The sequence below is a fragment of the Calonectris borealis genome, chromosome 4 (assembly GCF_964195595.1).
Source record: "Calonectris borealis chromosome 4, bCalBor7.hap1.2, whole genome shotgun sequence".
Classification (NCBI taxonomy): Eukaryota; Metazoa; Chordata; class Aves; order Procellariiformes; family Procellariidae; genus Calonectris; species Calonectris borealis.
Window position 1 is genome coordinate 49,076,747 of NC_134315.1, and position 18,946 is coordinate 49,095,692.

The following is an 18,946-nucleotide window of genomic DNA, read 5'->3' on the forward strand; positions in this document are numbered from 1 at the left end:
CCATATGAGAAAACATGTAAAACATATACATTTTTTTGAGCAAAGAAACTGAGCTGCAGTTTAAAAAAAACCACTGAAATCATAGTGGAGCTGTCCCAATGTTGCTCACACAGAATACATAGTTTAAAGACTTGGTAGGTGCAAGGCGTGCATTAAAAAGTAAAGCAAAAGGTACTGATCAAAGATTTAAATTAGTCAGCCAGCAAAATAAGTAAGTATGGTTGAAATTTCTAAAGGAATTTCTAGCAAAAGTCCTTGAAAACAATCAGTTTAATACAGTATCATACTCAAAGAAACTGATTTAACAGGAAATATGCAGAGAAAACATGGAAATTAAAGTAACTGCTTTAGTTTGCTAACCCAGTTCATTGACACAGATCTGTTAACATGTAAGAGGACTAACCTGGAATTTCAGTGATGGAAACTTCAGAAAAGTCGCATGTGACATCTGGTAAAAGATAGCGCTGAGGATTGCCCAATTCATACACCAACTGTTCAGCTACAGTGCCAAAAGAGATTAGCCCCCCTGTGTCTGGTGGTTTGGAAAGAATAAAGTCTCCTTCAGAGGAACATTCTACAATGGGAAAGCCTATCTTGTGCCTAGAATATGAAAAACATTAAAAAAAACCTCTATAAATACAAAGGGAAAGTGAAAGAAAAATGAGTAACAACATACCAGAATTTTATGGTAATGACTAATTAAATAAAACTGATCAAGAGTTAGAACATATCTGGTTGTTTCTGCAGAAACATACACAAGAAAAAGCACTGAACAAACTGCTCAACCAAAATAATATGAGGATGCATTTTATTGCCTGGCAAAGGAGTGCAGATATAACAACAGATACCAACAGTAAACAGAAGTGGGGAAGGGAATGGAGAAGGACACTAACAGAAATGGTTAAAGTAAAAAGAAGCCGAAAGAATTAGAGGACTATGATTAAAGAGGTAAATTCAGAAGAAAAAACATGATTGCTAATTCTAGCCTAGTTTGGTACAGCAGCATACACAGCATGAAGGTGAAGACGTAAATATAGCCTGCACTCTGGATTTGTAAAAAGGCAGTCAAAGCAGGAAAAATAGACTGTGCTGGAAGCCTCAGAGATGAAGGGAAGCAGGAAACAGGAATAATCACACCTATTAAGGACAATTTCACATGTTAATAATAAATTATACACAGAAAAGTTATAATCAGAAAACAGAAAGACATATGAAAGTTACGATATTCAGCCCAGAACAATAATAAGACACAGAATGAACAGAAAATTATGAGGCATAGCACAAAGAAAAGCAGTAAAACAGCAAATTATAGACATGTTTGTAAATTAAAGTATTCCTCCTCCTCAGATTCTCACAAGAGTAATATACAGAAAGTGATCAAGTAACTCATAGTAAGAGGCACATGCTGGTCATTACTGTAGCAGGGCAGAATTCTCAGGGTTATGTGGACAAGGTCTAGATACCTACTTTCCCAGCTAAAAGGCTTTTATTTTATTTCCAGAGAATTTGAGCAAAAGTAATGACTTAAAAAAGTTTTTTTTTTAAATTTATAAGTACCTGAAAATTAAAATAAAGCCTTAATATTCTTCTAAAAAGGCTACCTGGCTCACTCCCCTCTCACAGGAAGCTGGAAATTTGTGCAACTAAAGTGTCCCGGAGACACAAAAAGAACACAAAAAGAGGTATTAAGGAGATACAGCCCCTTGCAAAAGCAAAACTGTTTTAAAAAGGTTCTAATAATGAAAGGTGGTGAACATCAGCATTCTCATTAAAGTCAATGACCTTCAGATGCTTCATACATACTTAAAATCAGTCCATCCCTGAACTTAATTATTTTTGGGTGCTAGTGGGAACGACGTGCTGAACATACAACCAAACTGGTTATCAGCAAAGGTTAGATGAACATAGTTTGTATAACATAAATCCACAAAGTTTTGAAGGAAGGAAGCAAAGAAACCAGTGAACTCTTAAGTGACATTTGTAAAAGTTCATGGGAGTTTGAACAGATTCCTTATCATCGGCAAGCTTCAAACATAACCCTGTTATTTAAAAAAAAGGATTAAGAGACAAGTTCTGTTACCAGAGATCAGCAACTTTAATACTGATAGTGTACGAAACTTGCAAAGTATGGTAGCTGGAGGACACCTAGAAAAGCCCATATCGAATCAGCAAAGGTTACACTTCATTAGACTGGTCTTTGAAACTATTTAAACCACTAACCAGATAAAGGGAAACAACAAAACCCCACCCTGATGAATACAGAGAATTGAATGGAATCAACAATTTTTATACAAGTTATTCTAGATTTTTTTTTGAGGGGAAGAGGAGGGAGAAAAGATGGTGGCAAGAAATATGTAACATGACACAGAAAAAAACAACACCCAAAAACCCTCGGTCTTGAACATTAATGTAGGGTAACAGACTAACATATGTAATTACCCCAATTTTACAGGTAAGGAGATACATACAGGAAGCATCATGATTTGCCCAGTGTTACACAGCAGGATCAGTGACTGAACAAGGCTAGAATTAAGGAGCTTTTACCCCCCTGGTGCCATGCTTGTGTGCTTTGACCCTACCATCTATCCATCTTGTCTTAAGGCAGCAGTACAATGTGTCTTGCTAACAGGCCCAACGCAGCTTATTCGAATCGCTTACCCAAAAATGAAATCACTTCCATCAAGACAGATTATCCAGTGCAGTCTATCCCAGTGCAGTGACAACTGGTATCCTTGCTGCAGCCCACCTTGATCTAAGTCGTCAGCAGATGCAACTCTTAAAACACATTCCTGCACATACTTCCCAGTGATCTTTGTTTTGAAGGAAGAAGAGGTAAACTGTAGACACTCAACTTTCTACTCTGAACCAGTCTACTAACATCGATTAAACTTGTTTGTCCAAGCTCCACTCTCAAAGGCCCGAACCATTAAAAAACAAAACCCAACAATATAGTGAGGCAAAGAGAGAAATTTCACCCCCTAAAATGGTTAAAATCTACCAAACACTTAAGTCATTAAAAGCGGATTAATCATGGAAGACAGCAGATAAACAGTATCAATATAAACACCACTATAATTCAGGTCCCTTAGTATGCAAAAGGAAGGACAGACTCTGATTTTCCTGTTATCTTAGGGCCATCAAAGTCAGAGGATCTTTATGGTGGAATTTTTTATGCTGCCAGAGTAGCTGGAAGGAGACCATGTAGGTATGAATGCACTTTCTGGAACAGCTTCTAAATAGCCTCTAAGGTTGAGACATATTTGCTATATAAAAAAAGACACTCAGCTCTTACCACTTGCAGCTTTGCTGACCCAAAGCTTGTAAGAAAATTGTATGAAGGAAAGAAGACATTCCAACACAAAAAAAAAACCCCAAACAAAAACCAAACACATACCCCCCTCAAAAAAAACCAACATAAACAAAAAAACACCAAAGTGGAAGACCAAAAGTCTTTCTAGCAAAGGCATGCTGACACAGGACACCAGCATGTCTTAGCATGGTAAGAATTTTTAGCTACATTTAAACCACTCTGAAATCCACGACGCAGAAGGTCAATGAAAAGAACACTACAATCAGTGATGTACTCTTTGGTCATCTCTTTCATTATTACTCTGTTTCAACAGTTAGTGAAGGTATCAAGGAAGACTTTTTGCCTTCATCTGAGATAAGCATGAGGGATGCGTCCTCCTCAAGGTCCAACACCACCCAACAAACTTTCCTGAATGCTCAGTTAATTGCAGATGTGTGTTCTCCCAGGTCACATCAGCTCTGAAAGCTTCCCTCACTTTTTAACAATTCAAAATATAGAGATGCAATGAATTGAGCAAGAAGCCCCTGGATTCCATCTGTATTCTAACTGGATGACTGGGAAAATACATACATCCTATACCACCTCGTAGCAGATGCCAATAATAACCTACATTAACATGTGCATGCATAAGAGAAAAATGTATTTTGTATATTGCTAAGAGACATTACTTAAAATGAACTTTCAGCTTGGAATCAAACTGGGCTAAGTCACCCCTACGGCATGATTCAGTCAAATGACAGCTACTTAAACCTGGCATTAGAGCTCACTAGCAGCAATAGCTACCTGGATGGGATATTCTAGCACGTACCACAGGTATTATGATCACACCATCGCCTTGATCAGCACTTCCACTGAACGAAGTAACTCTTTGCCCGATTCACTAGCAGGTTTTGCTGATGACTACAGACCATATGACATCCGCTCTGTAACACGCCAACTTTATGCTGGCCATAATCCACAGCCAAGTTGTAATTTTATACAGTATAGCAGGGAGTTAAACCACAGAACCATGAACTTGAACTTCAGCAGCAACTACAGTCATGGCATCCAGAGTGGCACCCTTCAATAATAAAAGAATTGCATCAGTTTAGTGATAAAATCCCCTAGTAGGATGGGGCAATATCAAGCAATGTAAACAATTCTGAAAGTAAACTACTAAAATGAATTCTAATTAAATTATATGATCATGTAATTAATAAAATACAATACCAGAGATAAATATGAAAGTACTACTTTTAAAACATTTTGAGCAGTTCTTTTAACACAGAGTTAAAATACAGAAGTAATATACATCAGTTTGTGAAAGGAGATGACAGCTACCATTCCTTTATCCAAAATGTCTGTTTCAGGTTGTGTGTTTGGTATTTAACAATTAAATAAATTATATGCATTAGTAAACCAGAGCACTGCATAAATCCAAGCTAAGACTAAACCTCAGAAACTCCCTCCAAGTTGGGGCTGGGTGAGGAGTTTAACAGATAAAGCAGGTCCTCACTGACCACAACACAGGGGTCATGAAGTTCCAAAATTGGTTTTGCTGCTGAAGGCACCTTCTCATCAACCACCTACAGCTGCTCTCCTACTCTAATAGGAATCAGGGCTCTGAAATTGAGTCTCCTGTCAGTTCTCTGCCTGCCTCACTCTTGGATTAATTTTTTCCATGTAATAAATAAAACTGTTTTTAGTTCAGTTTTGGCTCTCAGAACTGTTACAGTTTATGGGCATGTCACAGGTGATAACATGAACTGTCTAAGCAGAGATCTCTGTGTCTACTCCGGGACAATGCATTATTCAACCTCTGTGCAGCTATGAAGATAGCCTTCCTTCTTGTTTTGCCGCATATCTTACATCATTTGCGTTACAAAAAAAGTAAAATCCACGATCAGTACTGGGTCCTGTTTGGCTCAGGGAAAAAGACATTGTCTGAGATAAAACGGGTATTTCTTCCCTCAGAAGGTGCCAAGCCCCTCAAGTATCTCACTCTGGCCACTACTGGTAGACTGAGATTACTGGCAGCAAAAGATGGGACAGTTAGTGTAGTACATTTACTTGCAGGGGAAGATGCTGCAAGAAAACAAAAAACAAAAAAGCCACAGCAACACATGTGACATGGAAGTGAACCAGGGGCCAAGTAGGCTGTGGTATGAACTTTTAGCTTTACAGCTGATGCAGTTTCCCGGGATGTGACTCAATGAATGTCACGCTGAGGAGAGCTCTAAGCCAAGCTTCTCAACTCCCTGGGCATGTATTTTAACTGCAATGCTATTAGGTAAAAAGTAGAAACTGTTACCACTTCTAGCAGTGTTTTTACAACCCATTCAAAACTGCTAACACGTGTCAGGCAAGATCAGCACAAACTTATGGGTAAGGTATATGCATCTCTTTGCATGTAGGTACCAACATGTTTCCTAACTTCTGCTGCAATTCCTATTCAGGCAAAATTTATTGATTGCATCACTTATCTCCTCTGACTAGGGCATTTCAGAGTATGCATTGTATGTAAACTCTTAATGCCTAGACAATTGCAAGCCAATCAAACAGGCTGCCTGGTGTTTTCAGCTGCCTGGAATAGATGGTGCTACAGAGAAAAAGGCACTCCACATTGCTGATTGGGACTCACATGCTGGATTCTGTTCAAGTCCCAAATTAAGCAATCTGGATCCAGCCCTTAGGAGACTACAACTATTGACTTACCCTTTTGGTCATCCCAGGCCAGAGGATTATGCAGTCTCAACCATTGTACACTCTTGGCTTAGGGCAAAATGTCAGTGTTTATCATGTCCTCAAAATGATTACTCTACTGATCAGCATTAGTGTATTCTCTCCTGCATTTCAAAACAAAAAGTAATGTACTAATCACCCACTGGCACTAAATAATAGTAAGAGACAGCAATGTCTGGGGTTAAATGAAATTAAATACAGAGCTGTGCATTATCAATATAGTTCTGGCACCATGGTTCATTTTGACACACTGCGTTGAATTCCCTATTGAGTGCTGTGCACTAGACATTAAATAGGGAGCAGTGATGTATTATCACTTCTTCTGACCATCTGCTGACATATATTACTACATAAATAACAGAAAAGGATTCAGTGCCTTTTTGATAACATTTGCTTAAATCAGCCATTTAAGAATGCACATTAGTCTTCTATAAACTGTGAACTAATGGTTTCTTACATTTTCTCTGCTAAACATCAGAGAATACACACAAGAGGTGAATCAAGCAGCCTTCCTCTCACTGGAAAAGTAAACAGCATTTATCGCCTCTACCTGTCTGCCTGTTTTCATAAAAAGTGGATGAAACTTTACAGCTTCAAGATTCCTGCCTTTAAGTCACATACATTAAGGAGATACACCCAGCACAATCAAAGAAATCCCAGTGCCTTAGGTCAGCAGACAGAAATCAACTAAGTCTGGCTTCTATCAACTAAAGTAACTTGGAGAGTCATGAGTTGGAACATGCGCTTTACTTGTTTTACATTAAAAACTTACTTTACCGAGACAACAAAGAAAAAGAATGAATAGCTTCGGTTTTAATACCTAACCATTCAATGGCCATAATATACCCACATGAACATTCCTGAGACTTAAAGCACCCTTCTGCAGTGGAGTTGAGTTCCCAGAAGTGGTCGACATCAAACATTTCAAGATAATTTAAAAACAAACTAAAAAAATATGTTGGATGAATAAAGTGGGTCCAATCCAGTGCCTCAGTACTCACAGAGACATGATAATATATGCATGGAATGTGAGCTCTAACTTGCCTGGCTTTACTTACTTTAACTTAAAGTGCTCTTGTTTACATAGTTAATTGTTTTTGCTTATGCATAAACAGATACGGTTTATAAGCCTAAAATTTGATAAATTCTTCCTTTTTTGTTTAGGAGTTAGAAAAACTCATACCATCAGTCCTTCTTAGAAGCACACTTACACCTTTTTCAGCAGCCAAAGACAGAAGAGCAACATGGACTCCTGTTCTCAGGGGAAAAAAAAAACCAAAGACAGTCAAAAAACGACCTGAGTCTAATCGTAACCAAACCTACCCACTGCAGCAAGATGTGAGGAAAAGAGACAGATTGCCCTCTAGTGTTTAGTCACCAGAGAACAGTATAAATGCTGTGAAAGGTTTTCTTAAGTTCTAGCGTAAAGGTCCAGTAAATGTTTGCAGAGCTGAATGGCAAGTGATCTTGGCTGCATGAACGCACTCATGGCAGTGAGAAATTCGTATGTAAAAGGCGCTTTAACGACAAACACAGAGATCTGACTTGGCTTCTTCCCCCCACATTTACTGAATTTGTCGGGCTGGTTTGGATTTAACCTTATGCATCACAGATGCTATGATTTACTGATCTAAATTACACACACTTACTTTCAGGAGACTGCTAGAAACATAGCTTTTCCTAAATGAGGGAGAAATCATTAATAGACTCTAGACAAGTAACTTCTGCAAACTCTGTCAGAGCTCTGTTGACCTACTGGCAATATAAGTAATGTTGGTGGCAGCAGGTATTGCCTGGTTTGGTCATTATTGAAACTCTGAATTATCGTATTATTATTGTGTGTTATTATGCAATGCATTAGCTGCATGCATTGAGAACTGATTCAGACTGTCTACATAACAAAAAACCCACCCCACCAAGTTTCTTTACCTTAAGGAATCAATGGCTTACTACTAAGCTATCAAATGGAACACGCATTTTTCTGCAGCCCAAAAGCTTTCATAGTATTTCCCCTTCATGCATTTGGGCCTAAATATAGTAAACAACTATTTATCGGCAGGGGTTGGGGGGGAGGAAGGAGCAGCAAAGCTCTCTAACAAATCTCCTCCCCTCCCTCCTTCCCCCTGTATCCTAAATGGATGTGCTGGACGACAAGTCCACTTTAGTCAGTCTTCTGCTCTGCCTCTCCAAATATAAAATTAAAGCTCACATGTTATTTTGGTTTTATTTTGACTAATTTAGGCGTTTATCATACAGGCTGACATGTAACATGCTTTCATTTCAAGAATTTCATCAATTAAATGCCTAAGACTTTTTCAATCTGCAAACAAAACCAGTAGTTTTAAGGCACCATGATTATTTCTTTAGTAGACTTAACCTGAAGGTAAATAAATTACTGTTATATTAGCACAGATACAATCATGCATGGTTCAGAAGTATGCGTGCAGATCAATAGGGACAAGGTAACAGAGCAGTATTGGGTGCTAACCTTTCTTTAGTAGCGATTCAAGTCAGCAACAGTCAGCTCTAAGCCACAAGACTACTATGATTTTAGACACAGTTATATGATTTTTACACACACACATAAGTATTAGCTATGCATATAGAATGTACATATACTTGTCCGTAAAATTAGCTACTCCGACTCCAGTAGCTCATAGCTTAATATACTCAAACTTCCTTTTTTTTTTTTTTTTTTACCAGACTGCCATTCTCACAGAAAAATCCTTAAAAATAAAGAGCTACCAAGCATTTTAATAAGGAAAGTGGTATTCTGTTTTTTCCTTTGATTCTTTCATAGAACGAGGTCTTTTGGAGTCACAGCTACAGGGAATTTTAAGAAGTTTCATGATACAGCATCATAAAATCATCAGGAGATACATCAGAATAGGAATCAGATTAGCAGTTACAAATTTCCAAACTGAACAGTGTCTTGTTACTATAAAACCTCTCATTTGATTTCCCGTGAATGCAACAGTGAAGAGTAAGTGCAGTTTGTTCAGGGCTAGTAACTCTCTAATAGGTGAAAACAAATGTCTGCCCCTGTTTCTTTCAATGCCATATGTACCTTCACCTGTAAATCAGCAGTGTTTGGAAACTCAGAAAGGCAGAATACATCTTTCAGGATCACGCTCTGAATCAGAAACAGTCACTACAAGTAGCAGAAAAAAGCTTGGCAGCCCTAGGGAACTATCTCAGGAGAGCGGCTCTTCAGATTGCAGGGCACAGTGTCCTGCTGGTTCACCCACCTGGACTACAGGCTGCCACCGGTGGCCTCCTCAACTCGGGAGCGGGAAAGCCACCCTCCTCTCCTCCCACTGCTCTTCAGCCCTTTTCTCCATCAAGTAAAGGAGGCACTGCCTTTCTCACGACACGGTACAGGACAAGGTTCCTCCCTCTCATCCCAAGGAAAATAGGAATAAACTGCAGCCAGAATCACTCATCCTATGCAAAACATGTTCCCTGACTACTTTTAAACTACTCTTAAAAACAAGTTGGTCAAAAGCAAGCTACATTAGTCCTTTCTTGTGGTACTTCTCGGCAAGGCAGAGAGACCTCCCTACGTGAAAGTCTAATTCAGTAAGTCTGAACACAAGATACACACATAACTTTTTGAAAGGATGGACAGCTCAGCACGTTTGTGGAGATCAGGAGATCAGATACAACAGAAGAGGACTGTGGCATACATTCACCCCTACCAAAGCAAATTATATAAAATTTGTGACTGAGCAGTAGGCAACTCTGATCTAACTGAAGACTGATGAAACAGTATCCAAAACATGCATATTCTCTTTTCCATTGCAACCATACCTGAAAGCCACTAACAAATCTTTCCAAAAAGCAGATGATAAAAAAAGAAACAGAAAAAATAATCTAAAAGAAAAAAAAAAATCAAAGGGTGAAATTTTTTTCCAAATCATCTGCTTCTTAACAAAGAAAGCACCCAGTTGACCAGAAAGGAAAACTGCAATAGGGAGAATAGACCTCGTAGAAGAATAACTTTAAGGCAGAAAAATATCAAGAGGCCCATATTGCCTCCCCCAAAAGAATAACGTAGAAGCAGTTTTCACAACACAGATATAGTAGGAAACCTAATCTTTGGTCCACTACAAACATACATGCTGATGTCATGGTTACCTACCAGTCTGGTACTGCATGCCAATCAGTGAATATTCCACCTGTACATTGAGCACCACATTCAATGAGATGACCTGCAAGGCTGGGAAAACGGCATTCAAATAACTAAATATTCTGTAAAATCAAGCTTCACAAATCCAGCTGTAAAATACAATAGTGCAGTTGAAATAAAGCTAAATAACAGAACATGCTATTTTTTTTTCCTCCATAGGCATGTCCTGTAATAATACATTTATAAATTACAGATTAAACATAACAAGGGATACTGAAAGATGAATGTAGGAAGAGTTGAAAGGAGTAAGTTTTACACGAAGAATCAAATTAATTTCCTGAAAAAAAATTAACACCTACAAGATTATCTGACACCAAAAAACAAGTTTCATTGGTCATTTCAAGAAGTCTTGATTAAATTCAGTATCTTAGCAGTCTGTACTGTATGTAACTAAATATGCAAAGCCCATTTTTAAATCAAGAGTTGTAAGATCTCACTTCCAATGTGAAGGACAGAATGCATTATGATTATGTATTATGATTTTCAAATCATTGATTGTGATAGTCCATAAACATTCAATAGAATTACGGGGAAAATCCTCATCTCCCTATCATCCCCAATTCAGTGGGGCTGAAGTTTCTCTCCACATTTATTCTCAAGCAACAGGAGGTCCAAGCACACTACTACTAGGTGTACTCGGGTTACCTAAGTAGTCACTCATTTTTATGGACTTTAACTTTCTGCATCATCTGACTGCATTGAATTAGGTGACAGAATTCTACCCTGTGCTTCCTGCATCAGATTCCTAACCTTAGGACTTACAACTAGGGTTTGCAAATGGGAGTACTGACACTGAGCTTCTGCAAAACCATACAAGGATGCTGACCACTGACTGAATATCCTTCTGTGCATCTTTGAGGGTAAGACCTGCTACCATCTCAACTATCAACAGTGATGGCCAAACAGAAAAAGCTGGGAATCACTGGTCTGTACTGTAAGATTTCATCTCTGGACACAAAATGGACAGGAAGAGAAAGTTAAATAAAATCATTCACTCCTTTCCTCATTTTGTTATTTTAAGTTGGTTCCAGAATGAAGTTTCTATAATTTCAATTCCAAACGGAAGAGTATTAAGTGAGCCTTAAAAAAGAACCCAAAACCTAACAAAAACATTCAGCTAGATGAAGTCAATAGTAATATGCAAAACCCCTAAGTGCTTTAAAAGTTCTGTTGTCCTGACATTGTATGATATGAAATATAAATTTACCCATTTCTTCTTATATCATTTACCTTCCCGCAGCTAGCAAGTCAAAGTCATCCCTATTCCAGCCAAACTAGAAGAAAAATACAAATATGTTACATACATAAAAGTTTCATACAGTACAGAAAACTGCACATAGTATGTTCACTGCTTTGAATACCAATGCATTGGATAGATTTTTACTTAACTGGAGAAATCTAAAGAACAGTAATTGGCAGGCGCTGTGCGTGGATTTGAGTTGCTATACAGTAAATTAGCAAAACAGCTCTGAAATATTTCCGTTTACCTCTTATAAATACACCTAAACAAATATAAATTCCCAAAGTCATACCCTCTTCAAAAAAATTGGGAGTGCAATATTCATATTATTCAAAATTTGCATAACCCAGACATCTAAAAGTCTAGCACCTATTTTGTGTCCTGTAAACAAACCACTATGTTTTTTCAACTTTTGGAAATTATCAGTTCCTGGAGTACTACCAGCCATCCTTAAAAACTGGAAGTATGTTTTCTGTTTAACTAGAAATTATTTTTGCCAAGTTCAACAGAGTGCAAGCAATATATTCATTGTTTCTTACTTAGAAACCTTTCAGTAAATTAGGTAAGGCCTCTCTGGAGTAGATAATACACACTGACATCTATTTTGAGAATGTAACCAGGTAGGAATAAAATAACAAGTCATAATGGCAGTTATAAATGCGAAAGTTTAATTCTAGATTAGGCAGTGTTTGACATGCATGAAGTCAGAAGAGCATGAAGTTTTAGAAAGGATGTTTGTAACTAGACACTAACACATACCCTCATGGTTTTTTTTTTTTAATATGCACCAAAAGAAAGCTTCCATACTTCACCGTGTGTGGTCATTCACAAAAATGTATAACCTATTCAAAATACTTCAGAAAACCACATATCCTGCTTGTACGGTTTGTTGAAATTCAAGGAATTTGAGAAATGTTGCATTGAAACTCAATTACTTAAAATAAAAACCGCTTACCCATTGAAAAAGACCAGTGTTTCAGACCACATCATGTGCCTGCCCCCCCGGCCCCGCAAACCAAAGTGAGCTCTACTATCGCCACCTTGTGGTAAAGGAAAATATACTTGTTTCTTAACCTAACGAAATTTTAAAGTGGGGGGGAAAGTAAGAGTGAAATACTGGTGAAACATGACAAGACTTCCTAACTTCAACAAAACGCTTTCCAGCTTCATGATACACAAGTTCATAAATATCCCTGCTATAAGTTTAGCAGAAGTGAACTTTTCATACATGTAAGGAAAAAAAAAATTAAAAAAAATTAAGGTGCTCATTATTTTTAACTTAGTATCTACATTCTCATAAGGAGCAAAAATTGTCTGACAATGATTGCTGAATATTCATTCACACATGTTCATAATCATATGGAAATTAACTTGTACTTACAGAATGAATGAGTGGTCCTAATACAATCCCACTGTCAACGCATCTACCCGTCACAACAATATCGGCTCCAAGGTCAAGAGCCCTGCTTATTGGTCTTGCGCTAAAGATGACAAAACACAACAGTAAGTACTTTCACGTTTTAAAGCATCATTTAAAAAAATCAGTTCCCTGCCACACACAGGATAAAAATCACCTAAAAATCCCGTAGGAAATCAATAAAATCAGCTTTAACAGCCAATTTGTCATTTTGTATATACAACAAGAATATTTTAAAAAGCAATCATTAGAACACCTTATCAAATTCAGGTACCTAAATGACACAATTGAAACACTTACCTTGATGCTTACAGAAACTGTCTTGAACATAGTGCATAGAGGGTCACTTCTATTATCAGTAACAGAAAATAGTAAGTGTTTTTCAGCGATTCCTTACTCTTATTTAATTTGTAGATGACTGTATAAAGACCAATATTCTTCACAGAGAAAGCTTGGTGACTTTGCCCTCCAATTTTAAACCTTTCAGGTCAATTGCCATAAGTGTTTTCAGAACATGCAATATCAACCAACTTCAAGAAGAGCACCGTGGAGTCATTATTTTCAAAGAAATTCAGGCAACAGATTTTCCAGATTGGTCAGGTAACATTTGGCCCAGTCAAAATTAGTCAGGCTTGAAAATATTCACCTAGGTGAACCGCTCGAGTTTATACACTTTAGCGAGCAAGCTTTGACCAGAGTGCATGGCTCCTGCCTTCTAAACCCATGCTATCTGCTGTATCCTTCTATTCTTCATGAAATAGGCAGCTTGAAAACACAAACCATATAAACCATATGCCCTGAAGAACAAAACGAAGAGCAGTGTTTTTCTACAGTTTCTATAGACTTAGTCCTGTTTTTGTCAAGAAGTAAGTTAGAAGACAGAAGTTTTCTTAGTGATGTAAACATAAAATATAAGTATGTACTTTTTTTTCCCCAATACTACATGAGCCAAAGGATACTAACTAGAACAACAAGCAAACATACAGCATATAGAAACAATTTACACCTCCGGGCATAGCGTTCAGTAACAGTCACAGGTAAAAAGCACAAATGGGGTTTCTGCATACATACATACAGGATACTGATAGAAAAACTGTTAACTACCTTTAAAAAGCAGTAAATAAAGCCATTTGGCTTTTATTGTTAAAAATGCATGTGAACTCAGTCCACAGAACTCCTAATAGCCCAAATCAGGAGGGACAGAAGAAACACTTCAGGATTGATACCCCAATGCAAACTTTTCAGATGGAGTTTACACACTTGAATCAAGAATCAAACTGTAAACATCATCGGATTTGGGGAATCAATAGTGAACTATCTACAGGACCTACAGATTTTACCCAATATACACTGATGTTGACTTGTTTTACAGGCATATATAAATTTATCATTTGCTTTACGAATAAGCACTGCTGATGCTGTCAAAGAAAAATGTAGCTTATGAAACAACTAATTTAAGAGGCTGGTAATAGCTTCACATTTCAATGCAACTGAGATTAAGGGGCCCATAAAGAAATACTGCTTTTTGAGGTAATGGATTTTTAAAATGCCTCATGTTCATACTAGCCTGCTTTTGTCCTCTCTGCTTTGATTTGCATTGCTTTTTTAATTCGTGAATAAATCATGAATCACCAGAATTGGAATGAACACTTTCTCACAATTACAAATCTTAAACATTATTTCTTAGATTTCATTTACAGTTACTCATGATCTGCAAATGTTGCAAGTCGAAGTTTAACAAACAGGAAATCCAGCAACAACATAAAACATTAAAGATGAATTTAAAAAGACTCATCTATTAAAAGGTTCTTATTTTACAGAGAAAAAAAATACATGCTTTGTCAGGTATAGCCATACCCTGCTATCTGCCAGTGATGCATTTTTGGAAAGTGCAATGATAATGATAAAAGAGAAAGCACAGCAGTTTTTCCATAAAGATTAACGTAAAAGAGGGGGCACTGTGTGCACAGACTTTAGAAATACACCAAGCAGAAATACAGGACAGATGATATATATGACATGCAGGATGGAAAAGCAAAACCAGGATCATCAACTGGAAGAGATGCTGGCTTTTGGGAACACCTGACCATTGTCCCATTTCTCAGTCCTTCCCCTTTGATAGACCTGATTGACATTGATTCATCTGAAGAAGTTGATGGTGACAATGAAAATGCAACTGTTCACAAACAGGTAGCTGCAACACCTGCATTTAGAGATTTATGGGAGGCCTTTAGTATCATAAAGGAGGCAAGGGAGATCTTTCAAAACAGTGACCCGTCCTGGAAAGCCAGCTTCCAAAATTTCAACGGTACAAAGCCTGACACAGAATTCAGCGCAGCCTGATGGAACCTCCTACAGCACTCACGAGCGTGTCCCAGTACTTCCATTGCTTGGTTGCACTTTCCTAGTGACAACATCCTAAACAACTGCTCCATGCAGCAACAGGATACTCTGCATATGAAAAAGGATTTTTGCGATTGTTATAATTAAACTAAAACCTAAGGATTCACAGGAGATGTAATGCTAAGAAGTCACAAATAGCAAAGTTCTAAATTAAGAGTTTATTTACAAGTTACAAACAAATTTTTTTTTTCTGGTTGCCTGAATAACGCAAAGGTGAACTTCACATACTAGGTGGTTCTACTTACCAAACAAAATAATTTCATGTAGTCAATGTGTTAAAATTATTTTTCCATAATAAAAACAACTTGTTAAAATAACTCACCCAAGATACACATTCATGCTATGAATGCTCTCTGGAAACTGTTTGCCACTCTCTAAATCAGTGATACCAGCTCCTTTTAGGTTCTCTTTCTGTTAGAAAACAAAACACCAAATCTGTGAGTATTTTGTAGTATCTACTGTAAGCCTTTTATTAGTATCAGACAATAGATCCACTTCATAGCAACGCTAAGCAAAGTATAATCATTAAAATTAGCAACAGTACAAATCAGTTGAATGGCTAAAAGCCTTAGACATGCTTTTAACCACAGTTAAAACCAACCAGCACACAGGAAAATAAGTCAGTCTTTAAAGAATGCTAGTCCATTCACAGATAATCAACTACAATGAACTGGTAAATTCCCTAGGCTTTTAAACTGTCTTTAATTGCTGTAGGACTGAATAAATCAAACCCTGCAAACAGAAATGTGTCTGCCATAACGGCAATGGCAGCGTGGCCACCAAACAAGGCTAATTTTGCAGCTCCAGGTGCTACTTAGAACACACGGTGTTTCCAGAGAGGTAGGTAGGGGGGTGGGTGTTTTTGACCATGCATTAGACAGCTCAGGAATCCAGTGGATCCAGGGGCCAGTGACTGCATAGGCTCAATGTCTAATGCTAGTTACAGGGGAGACCTATAGTGTGGAAAAAAACCTTCCACTTTGAATTAATTTGGTATTCTATGGTAAGGATTGAAATCCTCCAAACCACAAATACCATTTCCTAGTGTAATTTATGATTTGGTATCAACAGCGGACGTTGTCTGTAGACAGTAAAAGCTGCCTCTTTTTTGTTCCTATAAGTTATGTATTGACAATAGCATAGAAAACAATCCATTTCAGATCAGAAACGTCCATACCAAGCTCAAATAATGACCACTTCACTGTCGTACCAGTAATGAAATTCTGGACCACTGATGCTAATGTAATTTCAGTAGGGCAGAAGTTTCTTGAAAGGAAGTTCAAGCACTGCACATAATTAGCAAATAAAGAATCTTACTTGACCATCTTCCACATTCAATAGCATGCAAGGAGTAACAGAGCCTACACAGATAAATAATTTTCCAAGTTACAGGCAGAGATTTAACCATAGTGCAAACCTATCCCCTCTTAATCACTATCAACATATAAACTGTTTTCACAGTATCTTTTCAGGTATGGCTAACGCTTTTTGCAGAACCAGACTTCATACATAAAGCGTCATCCTTTAAGTCAAAAAAGCCATTTATTTCATCTCTAGATTTCAAGGGTTTTTTTAAATATTAAAATTTCAATCCTCTCACTTAACATTACCTTACTAGCCATAAATTAATTATTTAAAAACAGAAAAACAGCTATCTCTAAACAAAATAGTGACAGGAAATGCCTGTATACTACTAAAAACAGCTAGAAGGGATGAACATTTCAACACATGGTAATTATACCACATTTAAATTTAAGAAATTTAACACTCAGGATTATTTAGTTTAGACAGAAACAGTAAGTAACAGCAGCATCCTAGCTTCTCCTGAAGAGCAAGCAGACCTTAGATCAGATTCACAGTTTGCTTCAAAAAGATAAACAGCAGATCCACAGTCTTACAGATCACACACCAAACATAAGATGTGCCAAGAATTGTTTTCATGCATAAAAAAAAAATAAAGAAAATGAAGCAACAATTTTTAGATGCTTTTAACAGTAGAAGGCTACTGCATAAAGATACACAAAATAAGTTCCTACAGGACAGTAAATGCCACCTTCATGCTATATAGACTAAAATAATTTCCACAATGCCACTAAGCCTTAAGACAAAGTAAAATACCTCACTCATTAAGTCATCTCCAGCAACAACAGCTATTTTCAAATCAACATCTGCTTTCTTTGCCACCTCCTGAAGGGCAGCTGCACAAGCCAGTGGATTAATTCCACCAGCATTACTGATGACACGAACACCTAAACAAAAAAGACAAATCAAGTTCGGCAGCGTCAACAATCACTTGTATTTTAAAAACTTAAAGCATGCTGAAACACAAGCAAGATACCATCTTTGCAAGGTGTCACACATCCAGAGTACTAAAATCACATTAAAATATGAACACTATTTAATCTGTGAAAGAATCAGAATAAGCCAATGCAAAATTGTTTACAGAAAAATAATTGTTATAGATACTTCTCATCTTTCTTTTATGCATGGAAGGAGAAAGTGACCAAAAAGACATACACAATGAGGCAGACAGACGGTGTCAAAACAACTCCAACAGGAACAATATTTGACACCAGTCATTCAAGCATCCATGCTCTTCAAACAACTCATTTTAGCAGAAATATGCATTTATCTCTATAAATTCCAGACTGTGTTAGCAAGGTATGGGGTACTTAGAAGTAATTCCCTTTCATCTCTCAAGCTCACAAAGCTGCAAAGCTATACTAATGTAAACAGAAAAAAGTGATCAGAAAATACATGATATTCTAGAACTATATGGGAATGTTGACAGACTTTTAGAGTGCATTGAAAACATCTAGATCTCACGTTTTAACAAAGATCTGTGAAGTGATCTTCCATTCACAGGTTAAAGCTACAATAAGAAATACATGGAGATATATGTATATATTTATAATTACAGCAAGCATTTCAAATTAACCCAATTTAAATGTCACCGTCAGATCTGCACTTCACATCTATTACAATGGGATTTTTGCTGATGTTTAAATCATTATTCCCAGAGGACAGCAGAACACCACGGTGAAAAACAGCTGTTTATAGGAATAGTAACCATATGAAACCCACCTAAGCAATTTAACTTATTTAAGACACAAATTCACATGAAAAGTAGCATACCTTTCCTGTGAATATCTTTTATATAGGGAGCCATGGCAGCGGAGACAAAATCCGGAGTATAACCTAAAACCTGAAATAATTAAAAGCTGTAACCATTTGTTACGGTTCAGTGCTGGTTTTGGCTGGGTTAGAATTAATTTTCTCCACAGTAGCTAATACAGGGCTACGTTTTGGATTTGTGCTGGAAACAGTGCTGATGTTTCAGTTACTGCTGAGCAGTGCTTACACAGAACCAAAACCTGTTCTGCTTCTCATCCCCCTCCACCACCGAGGAGGCTGGGGGTGCACAAGAAGCTGGGAGGGGCCACAGCTGGGACAGCTGACCTCAACTGCCCAAGGGGATATTCCATACCATATGACGTCATGCTCAGCATATAAAGCTGGGGGAAGAAGGGAGGGACATTCAGAGTGATGGCGTTTGTCTTCCCAAGCAACCGTTACACATGATGGAGCCCTGGAGAGGGCTGAACACCTGCCTGCCGATGGGAAGCAGTGAATTAATTCCTCATTTTGCTTTGCTTGCGTACGCGG

The 18,946-nt window shown here is 37.6% G+C and overlaps 1 protein-coding gene across 1 annotated transcript in view; it reads right to left on the bottom strand.

Moving 5' to 3' along the window:
- LOC142081988 (uncharacterized) overlaps positions 1–18,946 on the bottom strand; it is a 66,684-nt gene that overhangs the window by 46,557 nt on the left and 1,181 nt on the right. Inside the window, exons 3-10 of the mRNA XM_075149447.1 lie at positions 18,416–18,485; positions 17,404–17,529; positions 16,598–16,641; positions 15,603–15,691; positions 12,842–12,941; positions 11,451–11,494; positions 10,173–10,250; positions 404–600 (exon numbers count right to left, since the gene is read on the bottom strand). Coding sequence (XP_075005548.1) covers positions 404–600; positions 10,173–10,250; positions 11,451–11,494; positions 12,842–12,941; positions 15,603–15,691; positions 16,598–16,641; positions 17,404–17,529; positions 18,416–18,485 — 748 coding nt within the window. The remainder of the gene's footprint in view (positions 1–403; positions 601–10,172; positions 10,251–11,450; positions 11,495–12,841; positions 12,942–15,602; positions 15,692–16,597; positions 16,642–17,403; positions 17,530–18,415; positions 18,486–18,946) is intronic.